Source organism: Perca fluviatilis, chromosome 12, assembly GCF_010015445.1.
Source record: "Perca fluviatilis chromosome 12, GENO_Pfluv_1.0, whole genome shotgun sequence".
Lineage (NCBI taxonomy): Eukaryota > Metazoa > Chordata > Actinopteri > Perciformes > Percidae > Perca > Perca fluviatilis.
Window position 1 is genome coordinate 15,038,330 of NC_053123.1, and position 25,762 is coordinate 15,064,091.

General features: G+C 41.7%; 1 protein-coding gene across 11 annotated transcripts in view; it reads right to left on the bottom strand.

Annotated features, from left to right (window-relative positions):
- The window catches only part of dip2a (disco-interacting protein 2 homolog A), an 81,914-nt gene that overhangs the window by 41,841 nt on the left and 14,311 nt on the right, over positions 1-25,762 (bottom strand). Inside the window, exon 1 of one of the 11 annotated variants that reach the window (XM_039818095.1) lies at positions 2,343-2,437. The exons of the other annotated variants lie outside the window; for them this stretch is intronic. Coding sequence (XP_039674029.1) covers positions 2,343-2,361 — 19 coding nt within the window. The 5' untranslated portion in view covers positions 2,362-2,437. Of the gene's footprint in view, positions 1-2,342; positions 2,438-25,762 lie in introns of those variants that run through there. 11 annotated transcript variants of the gene reach the window in all.

Here is a 25,762-nt window from a genome sequence, read left to right on the forward strand (position 1 = left end):
CCCCTCATCCCATATGCACACACACACAGAGCCCAAAATCCCCCTCCATCCCCCAGGCTCTGTATGGCTGGTGAGCAGACAGACACCGTGAATACTAAGACATTAGATGCAGTGCTGCCTTACTTAGGGGGCCCTGCAGCTGTGCACTGATTAGGGGAGCAGACAAGAGGGGGGAGCCATAATTAACAGTAACAAATAAACACTGATACTGTACGCACACACATACAAAGGAAGAAACACACACACACACACACACACACACACACACACACACATACACACGTGCGATGCTTGCTCCAGCTCTCACAAAAAACAAACAACCCAAAAAAAAAAAAAAAAAAAAAAAGCCCACTCCCCAAAAAAAAAAAAAAAAAAAAAACGGGGGCCCTTTTTTTTAAAATTTTTTTTTTGGAAAAAAAAAGGGTTGTTTTGTTAAAAAAAAAAAAAAAAGAAGGAAGAAAAAAAAAAAAAAAAAAAAAAAGAGAACAAAAACACCCCCCCCAAAAAACAAAAACAAAAACACAAACAAAAACAAAAAAAAAAAAAAAAAAAAAAAAAAAAAAAAAAAAAAAAAAAAAAAAAAAAAAAAAAAAAAACAAAAAAACAAAAAAAAAAAAAAAAAAAAAAAAACAAGAAGAGAAAAAGAGGGGGAAAGAGGTGGAAAACAAAAACAAAAAACAAAAACACAAAAAAAGGGAAAAGAAAAAAGGAGAGAAAAGGAAGAGAGAGGGTGTGTGTGTGTGTGTGTGTGGGGGGGGGGGGGGGGGGGGGGGGGGGGGGGGGGGGGGGGGGGGGGGGGGGGGGGGGGGGGGGGGGGGGGGGGGAGAGGGGGGGGGGGAAAAAAGGAAAAAAAAAAAAAAAAGAGAAAAAAAAAAAAAAAAAAAAAAAAAAAAACTGAGCTCCACAGTAATGTGCACCTATTCTAGCTCTCAGCCAGAGTTGCATGATGTGAAAACACCTACATGGACAGCAGCAGAAACGGTGTGCCAGTGTGCTATTCAACATCATATACTGTAGGTCTCAATGAAACCACCCAGACCAATGACAATGAAGAGCGCTAGAGCAGAAAACAACATGCCTAATCTGTAATACTGTTGACCTCATCAGATATACGGCCTCATTTTATCGAGTGTAATGTCTTTTACACATTTGTTTTACTATTCAAACCAGATTGAGAGAACTGTGATGTAAACTGTTTATTTCAAACTAGACTCTCTCATTGTCTGAGTCCTTTCATGTCGCCTATGTGTTGGGGAGTGTGTCTCTACAGAGTATGTGTGTGATTTGAGGAGCAAGACATCTGTGTGACAGGCGTGACCAGTGTGGGAGCCTCAGAGGAAAGACTCTGCCATGAAACACAAGAATCTGTTTACAGCCAACAAGCATAACGTGCCTCCAGCTACACTGTAATGGACTAGCTACTGTATTTTACATGTTTAGCTTACGAGTGCCAACCTCACTATACTAACTGATGGCTCAGTTATTTGATGGCATGCATATAAATCAACTCTGCTGGTGGTGACAGCTTCAACATCTCCTTTTAGGTGCAGAAAACAAAGTGTGCTACTGTCATTTGGCCAAACCATGGTGTAGATACAAAGTGAGCAGAGCTGTAGTGATAAGCAGAAAATCAAGACTACTAGCAGCTAATGATTAGCTCAGACTAAAACTGGAGCACCATCCAACTTGTCTTCATTCATAAACTGATTTGTTTTGTGTGTGTGTGTGTGTGTGTGTGTGTGTGTGTGTATATATATGTTCAGCATGATAAGGAGGCTGAAACCCGAAATCTAGTCAACCAAAGTCAAACTCAATTTCACTAATGCCCTCCATTCAGGGCATTACAGCTCTATTCTCAAACTCAACCATCTTATTTATTATATCGCAATTCAAAAAGAGTCTAAAACACAGAATAGCCTACTCTAATGGAAAATCTTGTGCCATTTTCCAGACAGTATTCAACGTGCTCAGCCACAAATGTTGCATGCAATCCGACTGTTTTACATTCCTCAGGAGATCTGTTAAGTAACCCGAGCAATAAAACTAATGTTTTTACAGACCAAGGCTTTGATTAATATAGGGATGAAAATTACACTTGTTTGCTAAATGTTTTGCATAAGACAAATATGGGCTGAATGCCTGCCAGATCACCATAACTTCCTATATGTTCTCTATATAAAACAATACAGACACAAAAATAAATAAATATCAAAAGCCTTCTGCCCTAATGAAGAACTAGTGCTACTGACTATGGCTACCACCTGCTTGGTGGAGGCAGCTTCCAGCACTTCCAGCATGTCCCTTTGTGGAGAGAAACCCTGTGTCCCTGGTGTTTGACATACGTGTGGAGCGGTGTCCCATCTGAAGCTCCCAGCTCTGTCGGATCTGCTTACTTCTCCGTACGGTCTCAGAGGATGTGGAGAGATTTATTGTCTCCTTTGCCTGGTTATTACCATATGAATGACCTTGTTTCACTGGCCTGACACAGGCTTAGCCATTAAGCTCCTTGCATATACACATACACACACAACACACACACACACACACACACACACACACACAAACACATACACATAAACACCTATGTGCTATATAGGGATGGGAGAGAGAGCCGGGTGTCTTTGCATGAACACACAAAACAGCTAAACATCTACACATGGGCACCATGGCAATCCAATTAAAGGGTGCACACACAGATACACTCAGTGGTATTAGAGATGCAGGCTATCGCCCCCAACTGTGCGTTGCGTGTATCCATATCTATATGTCAGCAGCCAGGGCTAACTAGCTCTGCTCCAAGGTAACAAGCCATACGGCAAAGTCTTTTGTTCCTCGCCTGGGATTCATGAGCAGGTCTTGGAGGGGAGCCCCGCACCAGTGTGTGATTACATGAAAGTGTGTGTGTGTATGCCTGTGTTTATCCTTTTCAACACAAAACATACCATAGGTCCATTATTTGTTGTCATCGCTGCTAATGTGAAATTGTATGTTTCCAAATATACACAGCTCTTTACAGAGAGCAAAGCAGGGCTATCCAGGTGGGATAGGATTGACACAGCATCAGTGCCGGTCAACAGAACAAGCAGGTGGACCACAATGTGGGACAAATGTGCTCAAACAATGGAGTCTGCAATGCATGTTTCAAGAACCAAACTGAATGGTGACAGCAATTTTGGCAAACAGCTATGTTATCAGGTTATCATTTTCTGGAAAGGCATGCTTGCTTTTTATTCTTCTTATCTTACTACAAAACTGAATTTGAAACGTTTTTTTAAATTGTACTGCATAACGTTTTAAGCACATTAAGGACCATGATAACTGAATTGCTCTTAAAGAGCTGCAAATACAGTAGTGATGAATATATCGCTGTATTCTTTTTTTGATTACTCTATTCAATGTCAAGTCTATGAAATATCAGAAAATTGTGAAAAATTACCCTCACAATTTCCCAGATCTCTTCAAGATGATGTCTTCAAATTGCTTGTTTTGTCTATTGCAGGTACAAGGGTTTTAATCAGTGATATGGATTGCATTTAGGAAATGAGTTTGAGGTGTCTTACTGTCTTTTGCTCACATTCACAGATGCAATAAGTTGCTGCTGGTTGACTGCAATTCTCTCTTTTTCAAAACACATACAAACAGTAACAGGCCAATCTCACCAGGCTCTGGACAGGATGACCACAAGCCTCACCACCTTCCAAACACCATCTGATCCTCTCTTTCCATTTTTTTTTCTTCTCTGCATCACAAACGACATGCAGCAAAGGGCCGTGGGTCGGACTCAAACCCGGGCCGCTGCCAAGGACTCAGCCTACATGGGGCGTACGTTCCACTGGGTGAGCTAGAGGTCGCCCCCAGAAGGAAACTGAAATTAAGTTAAGTTAAGAATCCCAGCTACAGAACCTTTAAAAGCATTTGTCATTACATATGCTCCCATAGGGAGATGTGTCTGTGTGAACGTGAGCATATACTTACACACTTTACAGCACTTGCTGCACTATAAATACTTTTATATTTATCTATTTATTTATCGCATTTGTATCCCACTGAATGTCCTTTGTCTTGTGTTTTTATGATTTTATGTTGGAATGCATCACCTGAGTGTCACAACTAATTTCGTTGTATTCCTATGCAATGACAACAAAGGCTTTCTGATTCTGATTTCTAGCTCATGTATGCATGTGATTGCTCATCTATAATTCATGAGTGTGGCACTTTTACTTTCCTTGCCACACAACCGGCTAAACTGTGCTCCTCTGGCTGAGACCAAGTAATTAAGTGGAGCAGTGATAGCGCTCGCAAGACCTGACTTAAGCCTTTTAAATTTTAACACCACAGCTCAACACTGCCCCAGCCCTTGTTAACAAGACCAGGGCTGGCTGGAACATCTGGTTGCCCTCAGACAAGATATTTATTACTGGAGGAGAAGAATAAACATTGCTGTACATATACTCACAGCCAGCAGAGTTGTGTTTAGTAACAGCAGATTTTGTTGTGTTCAATTTGACATCCTTATTCATTATTATTATTATTTTTTGGATTATCTCTTGGACTACCTGAGAAAGGAAGGAATGAAAGTGTTTGTATGTGTGTGTGTGTGTGTGTGTGTGTGTGTGTGTGTGTGTGTGTGTGTGTGTGTGTGTGTGTGTGAGTGAGTGAGTGAGTGAGAGAGAGAGAGAGAGAGAGAGAGAGAGAGAGAGAGAGAGAGAGAGAGAGAGTCTCATCTACAATCCACCCCCTCACTACACACACATTACTAGACTGATTATCCTACTGCGATAAACCCACCAAAAACACTTCAACTCAAAAAGACACACACACACACACACAAAGTGCATATGACACCAATGGCAAAACATGTTTTTAAACTTGGATATACAGACACATACCCACTCATGCAAACTCACAATAACACACACACACACACACACACACACTGAGCAGTACATTAAGGAGAGCAGAGGTAGCATGAGGAGACAGTCCAGCTGGAGCACATGTGCAGAGCTCCTATTCTAATGAGTCCATTAGTTAGTAGAACAGCGACCACAACTACTGCTGCTACCACAACACACACACACACACACACACACACACACACACACACACACACACACACACACACACACACACACACACACACACACACACAATTTAAACAACATATTAATCTTTTACATATTCACAAAAAAGGCGTGCTCTGCCCCTGAGCTAAAATCAGACCCACATCAACAAAACACATTTATTTGGCTGTGATAAATTGATACTCCACACTCTGGGTAACAGTGGGAATAGCACTCCTGTCAAACAGGCTTATCGTATTGCACGATAGCATCTCGCCCAACCCCACCGGAGTGCACGCCAACAGTAAAATAGTGGTGGGCTGTTGTCTAATCAGCCCAACAGAGGGTGCTAGAGCTACGTGTAACCTGAAGGCTCCCACACCATCACTTCTCTGACAAACTCGTCCTTCATCTCATCTGGTCTTGTCTCTTCTTCTCTCCTTCTCCTCTTTCTTCCTTTCAGTCTCTTCATACATATTAACACTGCACAGGATTATTTAAAGAGTTGTTTTATGCTTGCGTTTGTCTTTAGATGTTAAATGTCTCGATTTTGTCATCCTGAGCTACTGAAAATGTTAAGCCTGTCCAGTCTGTTGCATGAAATAAATAAGAATAATATTTCAATTACAGTAGTATAACCGTGAAAACTCATGTGACACCCCATTACACCACTATTTGAGACTATTAACAGCATAATTCCACTATGGCCAGGGGCGGCTCTGGTCTCTGTTATGAGTGTGTGACTCATACTATATCTGAGCACCAGCAGGATGAACACAGAGCCTGATGCTGTCATATATGGATTGACAGACTGAGCTACAGGATGGAGGTAAACCCTGGCTTGTTTGTGTGTATGCGTGAGAAGTGGCAGCACTTAGCCTGTGCTCAGCCATCACAGTGGCTGTGTATGTGTTTTCTAATGAGTGTGCTCTTAATGAGGCTGAGCTCTGTGTGATTAGCAATCCTCAACAAAGGCCAAGCTATAAAAAAAAACAATCACTTTACCTCAGCAGCACAAGCAAAGAGCTATTATTACACAAACTATCAAGCCTTTGACCAGTCCAGGCAAGTAGTACCCCTCGTCTTTCCATATGGGTTTATGTTTACATCAGTGTGTATGAGTGCTGAAATGATAATCTCTATTATTTTAAGAGATATAATCTATGAATCTATGGGTGATCTGCTGTAGGCAGATAGCTCTTTTAAAGCTGTGCAAGCCTATAATAATAAAACATGTTAAGACTTTTTTTTTATCTCTATTTTTTTTAGTTAAAGCAATAGTTCATGATAGTTCAACAAAGTAGTTTAAAAAAAAAATGCAATGTTGAGAAATCATTTGAAAAACTCCTGGATCTGCACCTAATCCACTTTTGTTTTTATTCAACATCTCTCAACAAGTTTATTTGTTTCGTTTTAATATCCTCCTAACAAACTGACAAGCAGACTAATATAAACAGAGGTGATACATGTTACAGTATTGGGAATATGCCAATATTCTATGATCATTATTGCAATTGTGCATTTTTGATTTAGATCACTGACTAAATATATAGAGTGTACTTCATGTATTTTTTTTATAGTGACTGTATGAGCCCAGCATTGATTGTAACACTAAAACGATAGACCTTTGAACGCCGGAGCAGCTACTGATCTCGAAGGCAGTTAAGAAATGAGCCATGTCTCTTTATGCGCAACGAGAGTGCTGAGAATGCAGATGTGGGCCATTGCAGAGAGAGGTGGGTGATCGGGGGAGAGGGTGGGTAGAGGGAGGAAGGAGGCTTGAGAGGTTGGGAGAGGGAGGTAGTGAGAGATGCAACAGTGAAGGACAGATGTCGGCTCTTTACTGCACCTACGAGAGAGAATGATGCCAGCCTGTAACATTCCCTCAAAGGGATTTACAATGCTAATGCACTGCTGCCTTCAGGCTGAAATAATCTGTCCAGCACACTGGACTTTTACCTTCTACTCTCTGATAGAAGGTCACCACTTACTGAAAAGAGACATAAGCAGAGGTGTGTGTGTGTGTGTGTGTGTGTGTGTGTGTGTGTGTGTGTGTGTGTGTGTGTGTGTGTGTGTGTGTGTGTGTGTGTGTGTGTTTGTGTGTGTGTGTGTGTAGGCCTACCTCTGTTAATGTGCACACCTGGGAATGGCTCTGCATATGTTTGTGTGTCTTTTGGTCATGTAGCATGATCTGCCCTAACCCTAACTGGAAAAAGGTACTAACTTCAATGTACCAGTATGCAACTGTTTTGAAGAATACTGATATCAGATGAACTAGTCTACATGCTGCTCTCTATTCAAAATGTTACTGTAAAGGAACTGAATTCAAAACATTTGTAAAAGCAGGCTATTTTAACTTCAAAACTGTCCTTTGTTACACTCGTTTGAAGCATGACAGAGTAGCAGGATATTTGATAATAGAGACATGTGATTGTAAGGACCCATAGTTAGGGCCTGCTATACAATGCCAACTAAAGGGAGATATTATGTGGTACAGTGCCTCTCAGTGCTGCCTGTTTTGTCTATATTTCGTGCTTTGACAAGTGGCTTTATGTTGCCGTTTCCTGGAAAATAGGAAGCTCCTCTAAAAATAGTTGTAAAGATGGAAACTAAGAAACCGAAAAAAGAAATGTTGGTCATTCCAGATTATAGCCTTGTTGTTAGTTCTCAAACAGAGTTTTCCTTTCGTCCTCACGCAGCCTAACAATGCCTCGTATACATTTCACCACCATTTGTCCATACATTCCACCAAGTATGACATAATTTCTTATATGGGTTGTTACTTTTTCCACACTTAGATAAGATGCAGTGTGCGTTTCCACACTGCTCTGGATCCTCCCCTGAGGGTACCTGGCCTTGGCATGAACAAGCCCACCCGCCCGCCCGCCCGCCTGGGCAAAGGACTGCTACAAGATGGGGAGACATGCCTTTGATGTCTTCGGGCTGGTGGGATTCGCTCGAAGAGAGAGGGTGAGAAGAAAGGAGGGAACGAGCAGGAAAGGGAAGAGGTGCTGTGAGATAGAGGACGAAAAAGAGAGAATATGGGAAAGATATTGATTGAACAATAGAAAGAAGAGAGAGAAAACAAATAAAAGGAAGAGAGGGAGTTAGACAGGAAAAGAGGAGGGGCATGCGCTTTGAAGTTAGGAGTTGAGCAGAGACCTACCTCCCCAGAGTAATGCTTCGGGGGCTGCAATCGTAAAATGTGGATGCTTAGAGAAAAGGGAAAGGCCATGAATCATGATGAGCTGGATAAGAGCTATAGTGGACCTCCCTTCCAGTCTCCATATTTGTGTTTGCCTTTGTGCTACATGTTTTATCCGTCAAAAGACATAAAACATGGGAGCAGGGGCAAAAACCTGAACAACTTTCTTCTTTGATGTCTTTACTGCCATTCACTTGCTTGGCTGTCTACGTTAAGACTGCTTTGTCTCTGCTGTTTTATCCTTACAGACTTTGGCAACATGGGAGCCTGATTCAGCCAGGCCAGCAGTGGTGATTTAAAGAAAGGCTTTCAGCATCTGCAGCACTAGTCCAGAGCGCCCTGCTATCCAAGATTGTCTGTCCCAAGCAAAGATCACCATGGTGACAGCAGCAGTGCTCTCCAGGGTCGTCTGACGCAGGGAGTGAATGTACTGACAACAATGTATTGTTCCACTTTCACTGAGATAACAACATTTTCCCCTTTTGCATGCTGTAAATTTAAACAACATGCATCACTGAACTCCAAAACAAATACTTTGTCCCAAAAAGGAAAGAAAACTATCCATAAAAGTTGAGAAATTTGACTATAGGAGAATTGGATGTGCTTTGTCCTTTTAGAAAAGAACATAAAGAGAAAATAAACAGACACGGGTCGAGCCCTGACAGATAGGGTGATGGAAAATGACAGGCATGAGAGGGGGAACAGGGGAAAAAAAGAGCACTTTATAGGATGGAGAGACCACTTTATCTTTCCTTCACACTCCTGCAGGTCCAGGCACTTCCTGTTCCATTGTGCTGGCTGTACGTACAGGAAGTGGGCTCTTTGTTGCCTCTCCCCTTCCTGCTGGTGTCGAGAACACTGACAAGGGGACTGTATGTGGATCTGGGAGGGAGGAACAACACACGCTGTGTTTGCAAGTAACCAGGAAGGAGCTCCTGGTGGAGACCTTTGCACTTAGAAACATACAAAGGCACACAACAGTAGAATGTAGGGCTGCACTTCAAACATAAAGAGAACATGACACCAACCAGCAGGGAGAGGGTTGTTCAGTAGAGTTGCAGATGGGGTGATACCAGATAACTAACAGACATTTAACGCAGGGACACAGGCAGACAGCCACAGGGCTGCTCGATTATGGGAAAAAATATAATCACGATTATTTCGGTCAATACTGAAATCACGATAATTTAACACGATTACTTGTTGACTTCTGCAAAGATGTTGCAATTATTGAACTTAAAAAAACAGTGGAAAAAGTTCAATAAATCAACAGTAAAAAAAAACATACATACAACTGTGAACTTTGCCTTAATACTTGTATTTTCCTATTGAAACTTAATTTTTTCATTCAGAAAAAAAAATAAGAGGTTACTTGCAAAAAGTAATGAGCTAAATAATAGTTTTTCTCGATTATTCTTTTTTTGTGATCATTGGGAGCCGAAATCATAATCACGATTAAATTTCGATTAATTGCACAGCCACATGCCAAACATTAAAGCTAGCCAGATTAGACACCTGATCCTTGCTGATTTATTTGATCAGTTTCATGACTCATCAGGGAATGGAATAAATTGTCAGTGGTAGTCTCTCAGCTACAACTTATGTCATGTCAGTCGACTCTATTTAGCACTCTTTATTTAATCACTCCTACGCAATAGCCTCTGGAAAAGTGGAGCACTTTTTGTCTTGAAATATCCCATCTATCCTCCTCTTAATCTACCCTGCATGGCTGATATCCAAGAAAAGAGGGAATTTATCACGACGCTCCATCAAAAACATTAAAAGCTAAGAATGTGCCCCCAAATCTTTCACTGTGTTATTGCAGACACAGAAACAACATGCTGTGGTGCTCAGCTCAAAGAAGAAACCTACTTCTCTCTTTGCTGAGGGTAAACAAGGTTGACAGTAGATCCTGTTATTAAGCCATGGAGATCACTCAGTAGTCTGTCATATAAGCTCCTCGTCAGTTTCACATTTCCTTCTGAAATCACATTTAAAAGGATGTTTTAAATGGAAAACACTCAACTCGGCTCAGAGTCTGGCATCTACTCTGTGGTTTTTAAAGAATCCGTTGGATTTCAGTGTAATTTCACACTTCAACACTTAATTTACACACATTGTTGCACAGGGCTGTGAATTGCAATCTGTAAACCTGTCAGCAAAGTGAGAACTTGTTCAAACCAACAGGCCGCATGGCAAATATGTTGTACCTTTATTTACAATATGCTTTATTTGCTGTATTATTTTATTTGTGTTCTACTGCTCCATTCATTCTAGTTGTGCTATTTGTTGTATTCTGATACACGCTCCTCTTCACCAGTTAATTGCCACGCTTTCATTTGACATTTTAGAAATATGCTTTGCACTCAACTGCATGGAGTGCACCACAGAAATCTGTCACAGTTTTGGTTTTTGCAAGTCACGTTCAAATTTGCATTGGATTTTTATGACAAATCTGTACAGTCCCTTTTTAAATGTCAGAAAGTGGAGCAAAGAGAGAGAGTAGTAGAAAGGTCAGCATGCTGCCACCAAAACCCAGAGAAACTAGTTCCACTGGGCAGACAGGTCAGAGAATATAGAAACGGAGAGATGAGGACAACAAGGGAAAAGAGCAGAGAGGCGGACATGAGAGCAGATGTCGGAAAGATTGATTTAAAGAGAGCAGAGTAACGACAGCCCGGCACCATCCAATCAGACCCTTGTTTCACAAGACTGACAGAGCGGAGCAAGAGCGTGTGTTTGTCTGCATGGTAAATTCTCAGAGGGAAGATATAAAAATAAATAAAAGAGAAAGGAGGAGGTGAGAGGCATTGAGAGGGGGGTGTTGTGTTGTGCCGTCAGATGCTGCCACTGTGAGTTTGAGGATCTCCAAGTCGTTGTAAAATCTCTGTCAATTTCCTCTATCTTATTGTTTCCTGCTAACATTTGCTAATTAGCGCAAACAGTGTAAAGGCTGATGGGAATGCCATTATTTTTGGACGTATTTGGTCAAAAATCGAAGCATAGGCAAACTATAATTCAACATGATGATTGGGCTAGAGAAAACGTTATATGATCACCAAAGTTGTTAAAATTTATTTTTAAAGGGACAACAGTGTTTTCTCCATATTTCATGGAAATCCATCCAATAGTTGTTGAGATATTTCAGTCTGGGGCAAAGTGGTGGACAAACCAACAGTCTGACATCGCCAACCCTAAAGCCATGCTGCTAACATGGCTAGAATTCACAAATGTAAAGCTGCATTTCTGTCTATAATATCTCACAATAATATAATTTAGCTGAACAGGGATCTGGCTTATTTTCATCATTCAGACATGATCATTTTTCAAGGTAACTGTGGGGCATTTTTTTCATTTCTCAAACAAATCAAGTTTGAAACTTAAACCAATGTCACGTTTAAATGACACATGTCTCAGCCTACAAAACTTTTCCGATACCAGAGAGGGTAATTACAGTAGAGCTGACCGTCACCCATTAGTAGGGCTGGGTATCGTTCAAAATCTTTCGATCCGGTGCCAATTTCGATACCTCAGTTTCAATGCCGGTTCCTAACGATACTTTTTTTCGATACCATATGTTTTAAAATCCATTTCAACATCAACAAAAATACATTAAACACAAAGCTTTTATTTTCCACCTTAATTTTGAATCAAAACAGTTATCAAAATTAAAAAATTCTGGTAAAACTGCTCACTCAGAGTAACATTATTAAAAGTGCCTTGCATGCTCAGCCTGTCAGTCAGTCATAAGGGCAGAGAAACCACTGTTGTGCCTGCTTGTCTAAGAGGAATTAATATCATATCGCAGCAAACGCTGTCTGCGTGAAGTTTTGAAAAAGTGTAACCACACTTGAAACCAACCGTGACTCTCTGTGACTTCAACAAAACTGTAGACAGTTTACTCCGTCCGCACCTCTCCGTGTGTGTTGTGTGTGTGTGTGTGTGTGTGTGTGTGTGTGTGTGTGTGTGTGTGTGTGTGTGTGTGTGTGTGTGTGTGTATGTGTGTGTGTGTCGGTCGGAGCTCCGCTCTGTGTCAATATGCAGAGAGGACAGATTGCTTGCGCTTACGCGCTCAGACGCTTTTGGAACCGAAATTTGGCACCGAAAGATAAATTATTTTTTCGATACTCATAGGATTGGAGTAGAACCAGATGAACCACACCTCCACTGACAGGCTTTGTGTGTCTACGTGTGTGTTTTTTGTTTTTCAGATCAAACACTGATCTGGTGGGGGGATGACCCTGTGCACGTTTGTCAGTCTATAAGTGTGTGTGTGTGTGTGTGTGTGTGTGTGTGTGTGTGTGTGTGTGTGTGTGTGTGTGTGTGTGTGTGTGTGTGTGTGTGTGTGTGTGTGTGTGTGTGTGTGTATTGTGACCTGAGGCACACACTAGGATGATGAGGATCTGTAGATTAGACTACAAAGAAGACAGCTGGGCCCTTGACTTCTGGCCGTCTTATCCGTTCATGGAAGTTTAATGGAGAGTGATAATAATGGAAAGTAATCTGAGTGGGTGATGGGAGGTCAAGAGACCCTGATTGACTCAGGGTCAATGCAGGAAGAGAAGAAAGGGATAGAGCATGTGTGTGTGGGAGCTGAAAAACATCACAAACAATAGCACACCAGGAAATGAAATTGATCCGTAACGGAATCGGATCAATTTCTCTTGCAGCAGCACACACAAGACGACAGACAATTAAAACATTTTTTCAAAAAAAAAGTGACCAAGAAAAGAAGAGGGAGATAAGGGAGGTGGAGATACAACACGCTCGAGACGGAGTGGTAGTTGTACAGTATGTGTCTGCTCTTTGATGATACCAGAGTCTTTTCCCACAAGGGCAATCTCCTCCGACAGGACTGACGTGGAGAACAAACAACTGTATTGCCTTTCCTCCTTCCCTCTCCCTGTGAACTCATTTTAGCCCTCCATTACTTTTCCTTCTCTCTTTCATTGTCTGTCTCTCTCTCTTCGTCTTTTTATCACCCGACCTCTGTGTCGAAATGTTGTGACACAGAAAAGATATCTAAACACAATTGTTTTTGTTTTTGCCTGTTCAGTTCACTTTTGCCATGCTGGAGATTAGTGCAAGAACAATTAGTCAATTATTCAAATATTTGATCAACAGAACAATAACATTTTCTGACAAACTATTAGCCATTTAAGTCATACCAAAAATTACTCTTTATACAGTTTAGTGTGAGAATTCTACACTATCACCACCGTCCACTGTCATTCTAAATGTAATCTTTTTTAACTTGCAGCTATATTTGACTATAAAAATCACAGCACACAAGTTGTCCTGTGCAGCCCTGGTTGGAAATCTATAGTCTCTGTGGATGGACGGAGCAGGGAGTGGGAGTTAATCAGCCGTTGCTAAAAAGAGGAAATCCTCCCATTTCCCAGCTGCCACCTGTCACTCAACCTGACACCTGCCCCACCGGCTATGTCTGTCTCTATATCTTTCTAAAACACACACACACACACACACACACACACTTATCTTCCCATATGACGACATGAATGCTTGCGCATTCTAAACACATGCTGGGAAGTGTAAACCAGTTAATACACATGTACACACAGGTAAACCCAAATGCCTGTTTGCACATGCTATTTACTGGGCGACACCTTAACATAACAGGCAGACAAAGTAGCAGAAGTGAGATGAAAACTACAAAGGAACATTGACACTGATGGTTAAGGAACTGCCGGACCACACACATTGCACACAACACACAAGCAGCAGTAATTATACACATCCATTCCAAAAGAAATGTAGCCTTTGTGCAGCTTTTGTGTAAATTACTATACAAAAGATTGAGACATTTGGTCATATAAGAAGCAACAATAAATGGACTGCAGATGGGAGTGTACAGAGGAGCAAATGAAGATCACGATGACGACAGATTGTAAAATATAGCCAATTTAGTAAAATCTTAGAGAACATTACAAATATTTGTCCATCACTTGTTATGGTTAATAAATAGCTCATGTCTTAAATCTGTCATTAAGTACTTTTTTATTTTTTAACTGGCAACACTGATATTTCTCTTACTTTGACCCTTAAAGAGATCAATGCACATCCTCCACTCTTTTAACTAAGAGGACAATCCCCTTTTCACCCCCAGGCCACATCTGCACTAATGGCAGACTACATTAAAACGCCATCCATTCTCTCTATCACTAACACACACACACACACACACACACACACAGTATAATATACAGTACAGTGCTTGAGTGCTGCGTGTCGTTTTTACAAACCCCCACCTTGTAGCTATCAGTTGACTCCTGATATCAATGTGGGTTGTGTTTGTTTTTGTGAACCTGTGAACTCAGCTGTGCGTTTGCCCTGAAGTCCTTGTATCTCTACTCCTAGCGGAGAGTAAAACCAGCTAAGTGAGTTTGCAGCCAACTGGTGTTGGATCAATGCTTACTCCCCTGCGTGGCCTTCAACATCACACCATCATTGTTTAATGTGCCGGTGAAAAAACAACAACATGTCATTTATGCAAACATGCTATGCAATAGATACATGCAGACACATGCATGCTTTATTGTACAGACATGGGCATGCGCAGATTAATTGCTCTGCTCTCACACATGTGCTCAATAAATGCCATAACACAGAAATGAGTGCAGACACCCACACTATAAACATTCATTTGACATGCAATAGCTTAATCCTAAATCTTAATCCACCCGGATTCTCATGATATGCAGACATAACCTAAATAGTGTGCACCTTACCTCACAGATCCCTATTAAAACCTGACTTGTTGCCACTCAGCTGGTATAATCTCCTCTCCAGCACACTGCCAGGTCTAATGAGTGACATGTATAACACAGATCCATTGTGCTGGAAGGATTACTAATGTAAACATGTGCTCTCTGACTCAGGACACGGTCTAGCAGCTTCACTAACAAACTTGATTATTTCATCTGTCTGTATGGGTTGTTTAATAAGATGTGTTAGCAAAAAAGGACACATTTCACAGAGATCCACAAAGATCCCTATTGAGTGATAACAACGGTTAACAGTAAACCTGGGCCCAGATCTTTAGAACAACCCCACAGCATTCTATAAACACAAATGCTGACTCGGGTCATGAAGGTGTGCTATGTGCTCAATCAAGTCCCAGAAATTAGATAGAAGAGGAGGCATTACAATAAATCATCAGCTAAACATCTCTCTGAGGCAGCCTGCTCTTTGGATCATTTCCTTATAAGGACCAATGGACTGGTGATGCAGTGATACAGTCTGTCTGCTGAAGGTAAAGAAAAAGTGCAGTGCCTTTTGAGTACAACGGGAAGTTTCACTTGAATAGGACTGGACAGAGAGAGCAGAGAGGACAGGGGGCAGGAAGAATGAGGGGTGTGTAAGACGGCGGAAGGAAACGAGACAGAGGAGAAGTAAGTATACGGACACAAAACATTAACTATGAAAAGGAAAAGAAAAAGGAAGTAGGAAAATATAAGGTTGACAGACAGATGAGGGGAGGTGGGAGGGGAGAGAAAAGTAAATGACAAGAAGAACGAGAGCCCAGCTACACTAGATCAACACACACTGGCAGGAGACGCAGCAAAGTCGGCCTCCAACAGGAAACAAGGGACATAAGTCATGGCCAGTCTACCCCTATCAGCTCAGACAACACACACCTGACTGCACGTGCACACAAAAAACAAAGTAACTGACACTGACAACGCTCTTGTTTACATCACAAAACACAGACGGAGCTGTGCTGTTGTGGTTGTCCCCAACAGACATTTGGATTTCAGAGTAAAAGCACCTGCATGATTAGAAAACTGAGTGGAGCAAATACTGCACATTATTTAACTCTCATGAGTACATAAGTATTGAGTTGATGTTCAAAGCTCATTATTGACCCTGAAAACAGCAATTGAGAAAACAAAGGACCAAAAGGTAAAGGGCCCTATTTTAACGATCTAAGTGCACGGCGTGAAGCGCATGGTGCAGGTGCGTTTAGGGCGTGTCCAAATCCACTTTTGCTTTTGTAGTACTAAGTGTCATTAATTCATAGGTGTGTAACATGCAATAAACCAATCAGTGTCATTTCCCATTCCCTTTAAAAGCCAGGCGTGTTTGTATCTTGTCGCATTGCTATTATGATGGCGGATTTGCACCGTAATATTTTTATTTGTAATATTTTGCATGTTTGTGTGCTGCTGCGCTTCCCTGTGTGTGTAACAAGCACAGTGTGCACGCGCTGTGAATGAGCAAATTTCACTAATTTGCTGTTAAAATAACAATGAAATGCCACGCTATTGACTTTAGACTTTTGACTTTAAGACAAAAACTTTAGTTTTTGTTGGTCAATGGCGCGATCACTTCCCGCTGCCTCAAGATAGCAATACGCCAGGAATTCACCTGAACACACCTCCCTGTAAGACCAACACGCCCATGGGCGCAAAGATGGGCGCAGGTGCATTTGCTATTTAAATTATGCGGGTGCTGGATGGGAAATTGACAACTGCATCAGTCTTAAACTAGCAAAGCCACTTGCGTCTGGCTTTGCGCAGCGCTGCGCCGGGTGCAAGATAGGGCCCAAATTGTGTTGCTGTCCTGGAGCACTTCACCAGCAGATGGAGTTTTTTTACTGTTGTTTTCAGGGTATGGAATGAACTTTAAAACACACACACAATGCACACTTTTAGGAGAAGTCTTAAAAGTGCTCAGAAAAGCATGGCAATTTTAAAATCTGCAATTCGAGTGGATAAACTTCACCTGAAGATCATGTGAAAGCTCCAGAACAGATACTAAATGCATCTTGCGGTGAGATTGTTTTCTCAAATGAGCATTGAGGTCTGTCTGGCAGTCATAATGTCAACTGCAACCCTCAAAATCCTTTCATTAGATCTCTATCAAACACTTCTGTTGGATCCATGCGGATTGCCCATTCACAAATCTTTAACTATTGAACTGTTTAAGGTCCAGTTGCTAACTAAGTGCTGCTTAGTGGGAAAGTCGTTAACCTGTGTATAACAGTTTCCATGTATGCACATATGGTGCTCTGCTGTTTTTATGCTGGCCTTGTAAATTTAATTTCTCAAAGGATGAACAACTGAATCATATTTTCTGACCTCAGAGGTTCTGATACAGATGGTTCACTTCCTTATTTCATTAACTGTAGGCAACAAATAATTCACTGTGACCATGTATGGTAAGAAAAGTAAAAATAAAAGGCACTACATCATTGGATAGCTTTGCAAATCAGTCATCTGGTTGCCATACCAGTTGGTCCTACGCTGCTAGGCAAGATGCTAGCTGAGGTCAGATATATGTTAGATGACATCAGGGTAAAGGCAGGCTGGAGACCTGCCATGTATAACTTCACACAATAGAGGAGGAACACTGGGATTTATTCCTTGCCTTTCCCTCTGTGTCTTTTCTTTGTCTCAGTCTGGCTTCTTGTATTTCTTTGTCTTGCCATCAGTCTTTATTTCTATCCTTTTTGTCTTTCTCAAATGAGCTCTAAAAAATGAGGGTCTATGTTCATTATGTCCCGAAGGGAGTTTCATAGCTTTGTCTCATCTTTCAGAAGACCAATCTCCATCTCAACCTCCTCAAGCTACAACTGAGAAAATGGAAACTGTCTTTTGTTTGGGCTACACTATATGACTCACAAAAAAACTATAGGAAAGATATAAGGGAAGACTATAAGAGGCTATAATACAATCACTGTAGTCCTCTCTCGCAAGTGGAGGATACAGTAATACCTAATGAAACCACTGTTCCATTAATCTCTCCCAACAGAAAATGTAATAACATTAATCCCTAACAGCTTCTCTCCCTCTCTCTGTTTCAGCCTCATACACTCACTGATACACCACGCAATACACAACTGATGTCATGAAGCTAGGCTGCCTGCCAGGTGTGGCCTCATTGACCTTTGGTTCATTTAATGGCACTGCAAAGCTGCTACTCATCTGCTCATCTGAGTGGCCTTCAGTTTAGCAGCTATAAGGGGACCAGGACTAACGTAGCATCCAGCTTGGAGTTATAATTCGGTAGGCGAGCCATTAAAGGTCAACCTCAGGCCACAGCCTCTTTTAAATCTGATGGCCCATGACTGGGGCTAAAAAGGCCCGCAGCTCTGCGTTTGCATATGACCTCAGCATGTGGACAGAGTCATCCAGCTACAAAGTGAGCATCTGAATCTAGATGGCTGGTTTCTCAGCCCTGTACTAGAGACAATTCAAGTATTTAAGTGCTTGTATAGAAACACACACACTCTTATCTTTAACTTTCAAAAAGGGAACAGGGTCAGTCAGGCACCCAGAAGTCGGAAATACCAGCGCGACGGAGAGCCAAGGTTGGATCGCTCAGCTGATGACGGACACTTCCTCCTGAAGTCTGCCTGATAACACTGTTTACGCTGGTTTCCTCATAGCAAACTCCTCATCCAAAAAGACTTTACTGCACTACCAACCACCCGAACAGGCGAAAAACTGAATATGTCTTAAGACTCAGTCGCAGCACAGCCTGGGTTCACTTCAGCGCAATAACTCAAAGGACAGTGGCACTGAATATCAAGATTTAAAGGTTTTAATGACGTGCATAACTTACATGCCCATTGCCCATAGACAACAATTAATTTAAGGAGGTGAAATTTCATTTGGAAATTAACCTTGTGTGTTTTGTTTAGGCCACAGGACTGCTCTTTTGGTTGACTGAACACTATATGACAAACAGTAGATACATTTTCAGCCCAGAGTCCTGTGCTGTAACAGATGATAAGCAAAACCACAAAAAATGTTTTATTGGTATAAAAGTCCCAGTTAATACCACAAAGTCCACAAAGCCAGACTCCAACAATACACAGACCGTATGACCATAGGTGAGTATCAAAATATACACCTGGGGCCTTGCTTTAGGTCTCAGTTGTCTTTGAAAAACAACCATACATGATATACTCTAACATGGCTTGTTACATTTTAGAGGGGAAATCCAGTGCCAGAAGGGTTAGAAATGATTTGCTTCATCTGAGAGTCAGTGGAAAACACCCTTTAAAGCCTCAACTTGACTATTCAATGACAACGGCAGAGTAACACCATCATCGTAAAAGTGACACTGACTCATCAGATAATCAGAAGGGCCTTGTTACGTTTTGAAGGACAATGAGGGCAGGAGTGCAGCGATTCTTTGTAAGGATGGTGATAACCTCACCACTCCCCTTTGCAGGCAAGCTGCCCAGTTCCTGGAGAGAGAGAGAGAGAGAGGAAAAGGGGACTGACTGAGGCACTTGCTGACCCGTGACTGTGCTTTGCTTGCAGACGCTAACGCAACACACATTCCAGCAATCACAGGACACACATCATCCACTTTCACATTCGCCTGAGCAGGCACATATATGTTCACACACACATGCATGCATAAATTCCAAATAGCTCACTAGCAGCATGGTGGAAGTAAGCAAGGGAAGACGAACAGCTTCTTCCGAGATAAAATGCTTGTCCCAGCTAGGGATGCTTGGCTGCTCAGTCACACATCTCAGCGCTGGAATAAAGCCACTTCTGAAGGCCTTATCTGGAGACAGGAAGCACACAAATGGTCTGAAAGGCCAGAGAATCAGAGTGAAAGTGGTCCCCTGTGACCTGGAGGCTCATTACATTTAGTAGTCAAAAAGTGCTGTGGGACTAAGCGCTGTGTAATGGGACCTAGCTGGCTCAGGATTTTGCCTAACACTTGCATATATTGTGCATTCAATTTGACTTTAACTAGAGTGTGCGAGGTGACATCTACACTTTCCTCTGATGCTGCATTCATGTCAGATCTACACCACACCACTGTTAATCCATCCATCCATTATCTACGTACGCACATATCCAGTGCAGGGTTGTAGGGGAATAGAACGGATCCCAGAATGCATTGAATGAAAAGCTAAAAGGCTAAACGTGTACAATCTGAACAGGTCAGGAAATTGGTTAGTGGAGCTGGTAAGTGCTCACCCCCATCCCCAGTCGAACACAGTCATTGATGACACAAGACCTGCTGGTCAATACAAACTTTACTTCAACTGACTGCAGAGTCTATTGGTTAAAACATGTTCCAAGTGGTGATTATGAAACTGACTTTAACCTGGTGTCTAACCTGCAGGGCAGAGTCATTTTCTATGAACCTGATAGTGACTGATTGGTCTCTACTTTGTAGAAACTCAGAAGGCTTTATTTTATTTCCCCGACATTACAATGCGCTGCTCTGATTAATTACTTGCGAAAGGAACATGCAATTGATTGATCAATCGATCTCCTGCTGAGCTGAATCAGACAGATCCTGGCCCAACCCATCTTATTATTGATGTAGTACTAGATGATGATTTAGACAATTCATTCATTAAATATGTGGCTTTTTTCTGTACGATTGTAGCACTACTACTCATTTTCCCTGAAGCTTAATAGGCATAATAATGTTTCATTAAAATGTAAGAATGAAATCCACTGTAAAATGCTTCAGGAAACCTCACTGAAATCTCATAACTGACTGATTCATGCTAACCACAGATCATTTTACCATACTGATACTTAAAAAGGGCAGAGTATCAGATTACCATCAATGGTTTCAGCATCAGAAGAACCTGTTGGATCCTCTCATCTGTGACCATGATCATCTTTCATTGGGACATGCTGTACCTGTACTGGTAGTGAGACAATTGACACACCGATCCCACAGCTGACATAGACTGAAGGCTTGACTCTATCTACTGTATGTTGATACACAATGTACAGCAGTGGATGAGTCTACCAGGCCTGTTAGACATCAGTTCTGTAGCATATTACTGCTGCCTGTAAAAAGATTTTTCTGTTTAATTTTCTTTTAACTGACTTTAGATTAAAAATAGCCTTTCCTCTCAGCTAGTTCTAGGGCTTGTGAATGAATCCCATTCAAATGATTCTGCTAAAGACAGTCCTGGTCATTGATAAGCAATACTATTCTGCTAAAGACAGTCCTGGTCATTGATAAGCAATATTGCCCCCAATGATCTAAAACAACCAGAAATTTCAAAGGGATAGCTACTACGTCATGAATGGTAGTGCAAAATCTCAGAAGAAAGACAAATTCATATTGTCTCACAAAATTTATATCAGCCAAACCTCCTGCAGCATGATGAAAAGATATTCTTGTTCCAACCTTCACACTCTCATCCTTTGTTCTACTTTATCTGTCACACAGCAGCTCTTGTTATCTTGCCTCTATCCTTTACTTCCACATATCTATGCTTCATGCTCCCTCTCGCTGCCTGCCATCACGCCCTTCTTCACAGTCTCCCAAATGCGGTCTCTCCCTTTGCTTCTCCATCCCCCAGTTCCTCAATCAATACCCTCCCCCGCTGAAATCTCAAGCATTATTGTCAGTGGTCAAACCCCTGGCTAAGCCTCGACGTGAGGAATCTGACAGGCAGACAGAAAGAAATGAACCTAGAAAAGATAAAGTAGATTCCGGCCTAAGGTGAGCTGAGGTTAGCCTCATGCTCTTTAAACTGTGTGAGGGAGATAAGAAAGAACAGGGATGGACAGCAGACAGATCCAGAACATCTGTGTTGCAGTAACATGCAGTAATGTGCCTCAGAGAAGCGCAACATGTCCTGAAGCTAAACTGTATGCAAACCTTCGTTCTGACAAACTTGGGGTGTACCTTCAGAGTTCATCATCTTGTTGTAGTTGAACAATCCCACAGATGTATGATAGATAACAGGGGGTTATTTCATGCAAAAAAACAAACAGAATAGCATGGGCTTGTTTGCTCACGTCTGTCAAACAGACAACAGCCTCAGGCCCATTTCACCAGCTTCCTGAGGTATTCTGCCAGCTCTCATCGCTTCCCCATACATGGGGAAAACAACGGAATAATAAGCTTGTTCTAAAAAAATTATTAAAGCCCGCCCAAGGCCTTTTTCCAGCCACACATTCCACATACGCCCACAATTTAAAGTTAGGCAGCCTTCGGACCAGGCAGCGGCACGGCTGCTCACTGTTCTTCCACAACATGTGGAAGATAAGGCAGAGAGAGTCAGCTGTGGTGATATTGTTCTTGCTCAATAACACCAGCCAGCTGATACTGTCTGCCAACTCCACTGCAGGCTAATCGGCCTCTATTAGCTTTTGCCTGCTAGGGAAATTAAAGAGTTTCAAGCACGTCCTTTGGGAGTTTATTATGTGAAGTTGCATTCAAACAGGCTATAATCAAATATTTGCAAATAATTCTTCGCCTTAGTTCCAACCTGCTTGGAGCGAGAGATGGTTGAAGCTTATTGTGTATCAGTAGTTTAATGTGTGCCAGAAAAATAGCCAGTTTCAAAGAAAATAAAGTAACACTTTAGTGTGGCTGACATTGTGTGAACTCTTGTCGAGCAGTAAACAACATGCAAGTGGTGAACTAGGTTCAGTTCAAACCTCAGGAATTATTGTCCATTCTTGAGGATCTAGTCAAATGTTTCACCGCAGGAATGCATGAACTTCTGTAACATATTGTTTTAAAATAAACATCTCCAAAAATGCAATTAATAAATACCAATCTATAACACCAGACAAAATATCCCATATTTATGAAAGCAGTGTTAGATTGCAGAAGGGTGGGGTTTAACTTGTTAGCTGATACTTCAAAAACAAGTGGAGCTGATTCCAAGACAAAAACAAACTCTTGTCTTGGCTAAGTCTTGTAATAGCATTTTTCCCTGAGCAAGGCATTCAGTGCTTATAACCCTCCTCCACTCCTTACAGAAATAAGACTGAGAACAAGAATAAATGGTCAGTTCCAGAGAGAGACAGACAGGGCGGCCAGCACAGGATCTGCTTTTGCACTTATCCTCACACACACGTAAGCCAAGGGCCAACCCCACAGCCTAACTCAACAAACAGGCTGTGACACGAGGGAAGGAGTATCTGTGTGTGTATTTATGTGAACACATGCATGTGCAAAGCCCGCCGACGGCGAAAAAATACAGAATGGAACAGAGTCAGGGGTCCCAGATGATTGTTGGCAAAAGCACATGGTCTCTAGCCAGTGGCCAATTCCTTTTGCCCGAAAGAGATAATTCGTCTTCTGTGACCTGCAGGGGATACAGCACTCATCGTGATGCAGCATCAGTAACAGTGGGTCAGAGGTCAAAGCCTTGAGGACAACACTGCTGAGGCCTGCAGACAGTTCATCTTCACAGCACTTCAAGAAGACGAAGGGTAGTAATGCGTTTGTAACACTTTATGCAGATGTTGGGAGTTATTTTTAATGATTTTTATTAGCATAGCTCTTTGAAAATCTCTTTAGGAGGAAATGAAAACAAAAGATCTGAAAAACACGCCTTTAATCGTGCTGTATGCACCGCCACAAAAAGCCAATAAATGGAAAGTGCTTTTGCATAATATTTCCAGTAGTCTGACTGGGGGAAAAAGGTATGTAGGTATAGGTATGTCAGCTCTACTGTTGCTGCAATGACCCAGAAAGAACATATTTTTACTACTCTGCAAAGCTAGATCAATATGCATCTACTTAAAGCACAGTAATTGCAAACTCGTTTTCAAAAATGCTACAAAGGCACACACACACTTACACACATCTTACTGTTTCACCTTATAACCCATTCAGTGCTTGTGAATACATAGCTTAATTCTTTGAATTTGGTTTTCTAGATGTTACTGCATTAGGTTAACTATAATCAGAAGTAAGTCGTCCCAAAAAAAGATAGACTTGAAATGGCTTCCTGTGATTGTTTCTAGTATTCCCTGTGTTAGTCTATGTGGAGAAGCATGTCTGGTACAAAGCAATATTAATAATTGGTCAATGTTGATTTTCCTAAGGTTTTGACATACTCCAGCTGTTTCTGTGTAAATTTAAATCCCAGTCTCAGTATTCCTCCCACCCCTCCCTTTTTTCTTCTCCTTAAGCTGACCCTCTGGACAGTAAATACAACTCTTTATGGATTTGACTTCGAAGGACTGATTTTAACCTTAAAAAAACCAGACCAAACTCCAAGCCTGGAGTGGACTTGAAAGGCATGTCATCTTTAAATAGAAACAGATAGTTTCCCCCCACTGATTCTTTTGTAAATTTTTCAGTACATTTTCAGAAGAGATGTTAACTAGTCCTTACACAAAAGGCAAACACAGAAAAATGAAATGTTTCACGATACACTGACGATATTCAATAATCAAGACGAGGTGCACAAGATGAGAACCAGCAGCAATTTACAGATTCAGTTGTAATATACAGTAAGTGATGTGTCCTTTGCATTGACAGCAAGCCTTTGTTGTGTAAATCCTTCCCGTTTTAGTCCTATTGATCTTTATCAGACATGGCAGTGTTGCAGAAAACTCATACTCGTACCCCAGAGTACTATCAGTTAATGTCCTGATGGCTAAATATAGGCCTAACCACGACAACAGTAAAATTAAATTCAGTTTACAAGAGAAGCAGAAACTCTGTCATGGGTTAGCTTTTTGATTTTCAGGTCATATGGCTCACACCCACCCACCCACCCACCCACCCACCACACCCACACACACACACACACACACACACACACACACACACACACACACACACACACACACACACACACACACACACACACACACACACACACACACACACACACACACACACACACACACACACACACACACACACACACCACAATTGCCAATTACGCTAGGAATTGGAGGCTGCAGCAGTAAGCCTCAGGAGAAAGTTTGCACTCAAGTGTATTTGTGTCATCAGGGGCATGACACACTAGGAAACCCCCCAGCAGCAATATGCCACTTGGCATTTCAGACTTGACTGTTTCTCCCTGCTAATGATGAAAGGGTGGAGTCAGCGTGTACACTATATTTCTTACTGCAATTATTATCTTATTAACTGTTGAATCATGAACTATTATATCCCACTGTAGCTTTGTTAATTATGGGTCAGAGATAGTCAAGAGAACGACAGACCCTCAAGCAACTTTAAAACAAATACTTGGTTACTTCAAAATGTGGGGGAATATGACAGTGAATCTACTGTCATATATACTGTATGTATATATATATATAATCATTGTTTGTATCCTAACACACACAAAAACGCACCCTTTACAATGCTGTAAAGAATCCCACCCACCCACACATAACATAAATGTTTGCTTTATGCCCTGCCATGCAGTAACAAAAGGAGATAAGTTCAGCAAAGGTTAAACTTATACTTGGTTGTCTAATGAGTTTCTTGGATGGAGGCAAAAGGGGGCGACGGAGAGGGGGATGCGAGGAATGAAGAACAGGCTTCTGAGATGCAACAACTGAGCTCCAACTGTCATCATGAGGCGAGTCACACACACACACACACACACACACACACACACACACACACACACACACACACACACACACACACACACACACACACACACATTATGGGACCACAGCCATGAGCATCAACCGCAGACTGCAGAGGCCTGTGTGTGACCTCTATGTTAAGAATGTTGTGAGTAAGAGCACTGAGACGTGAC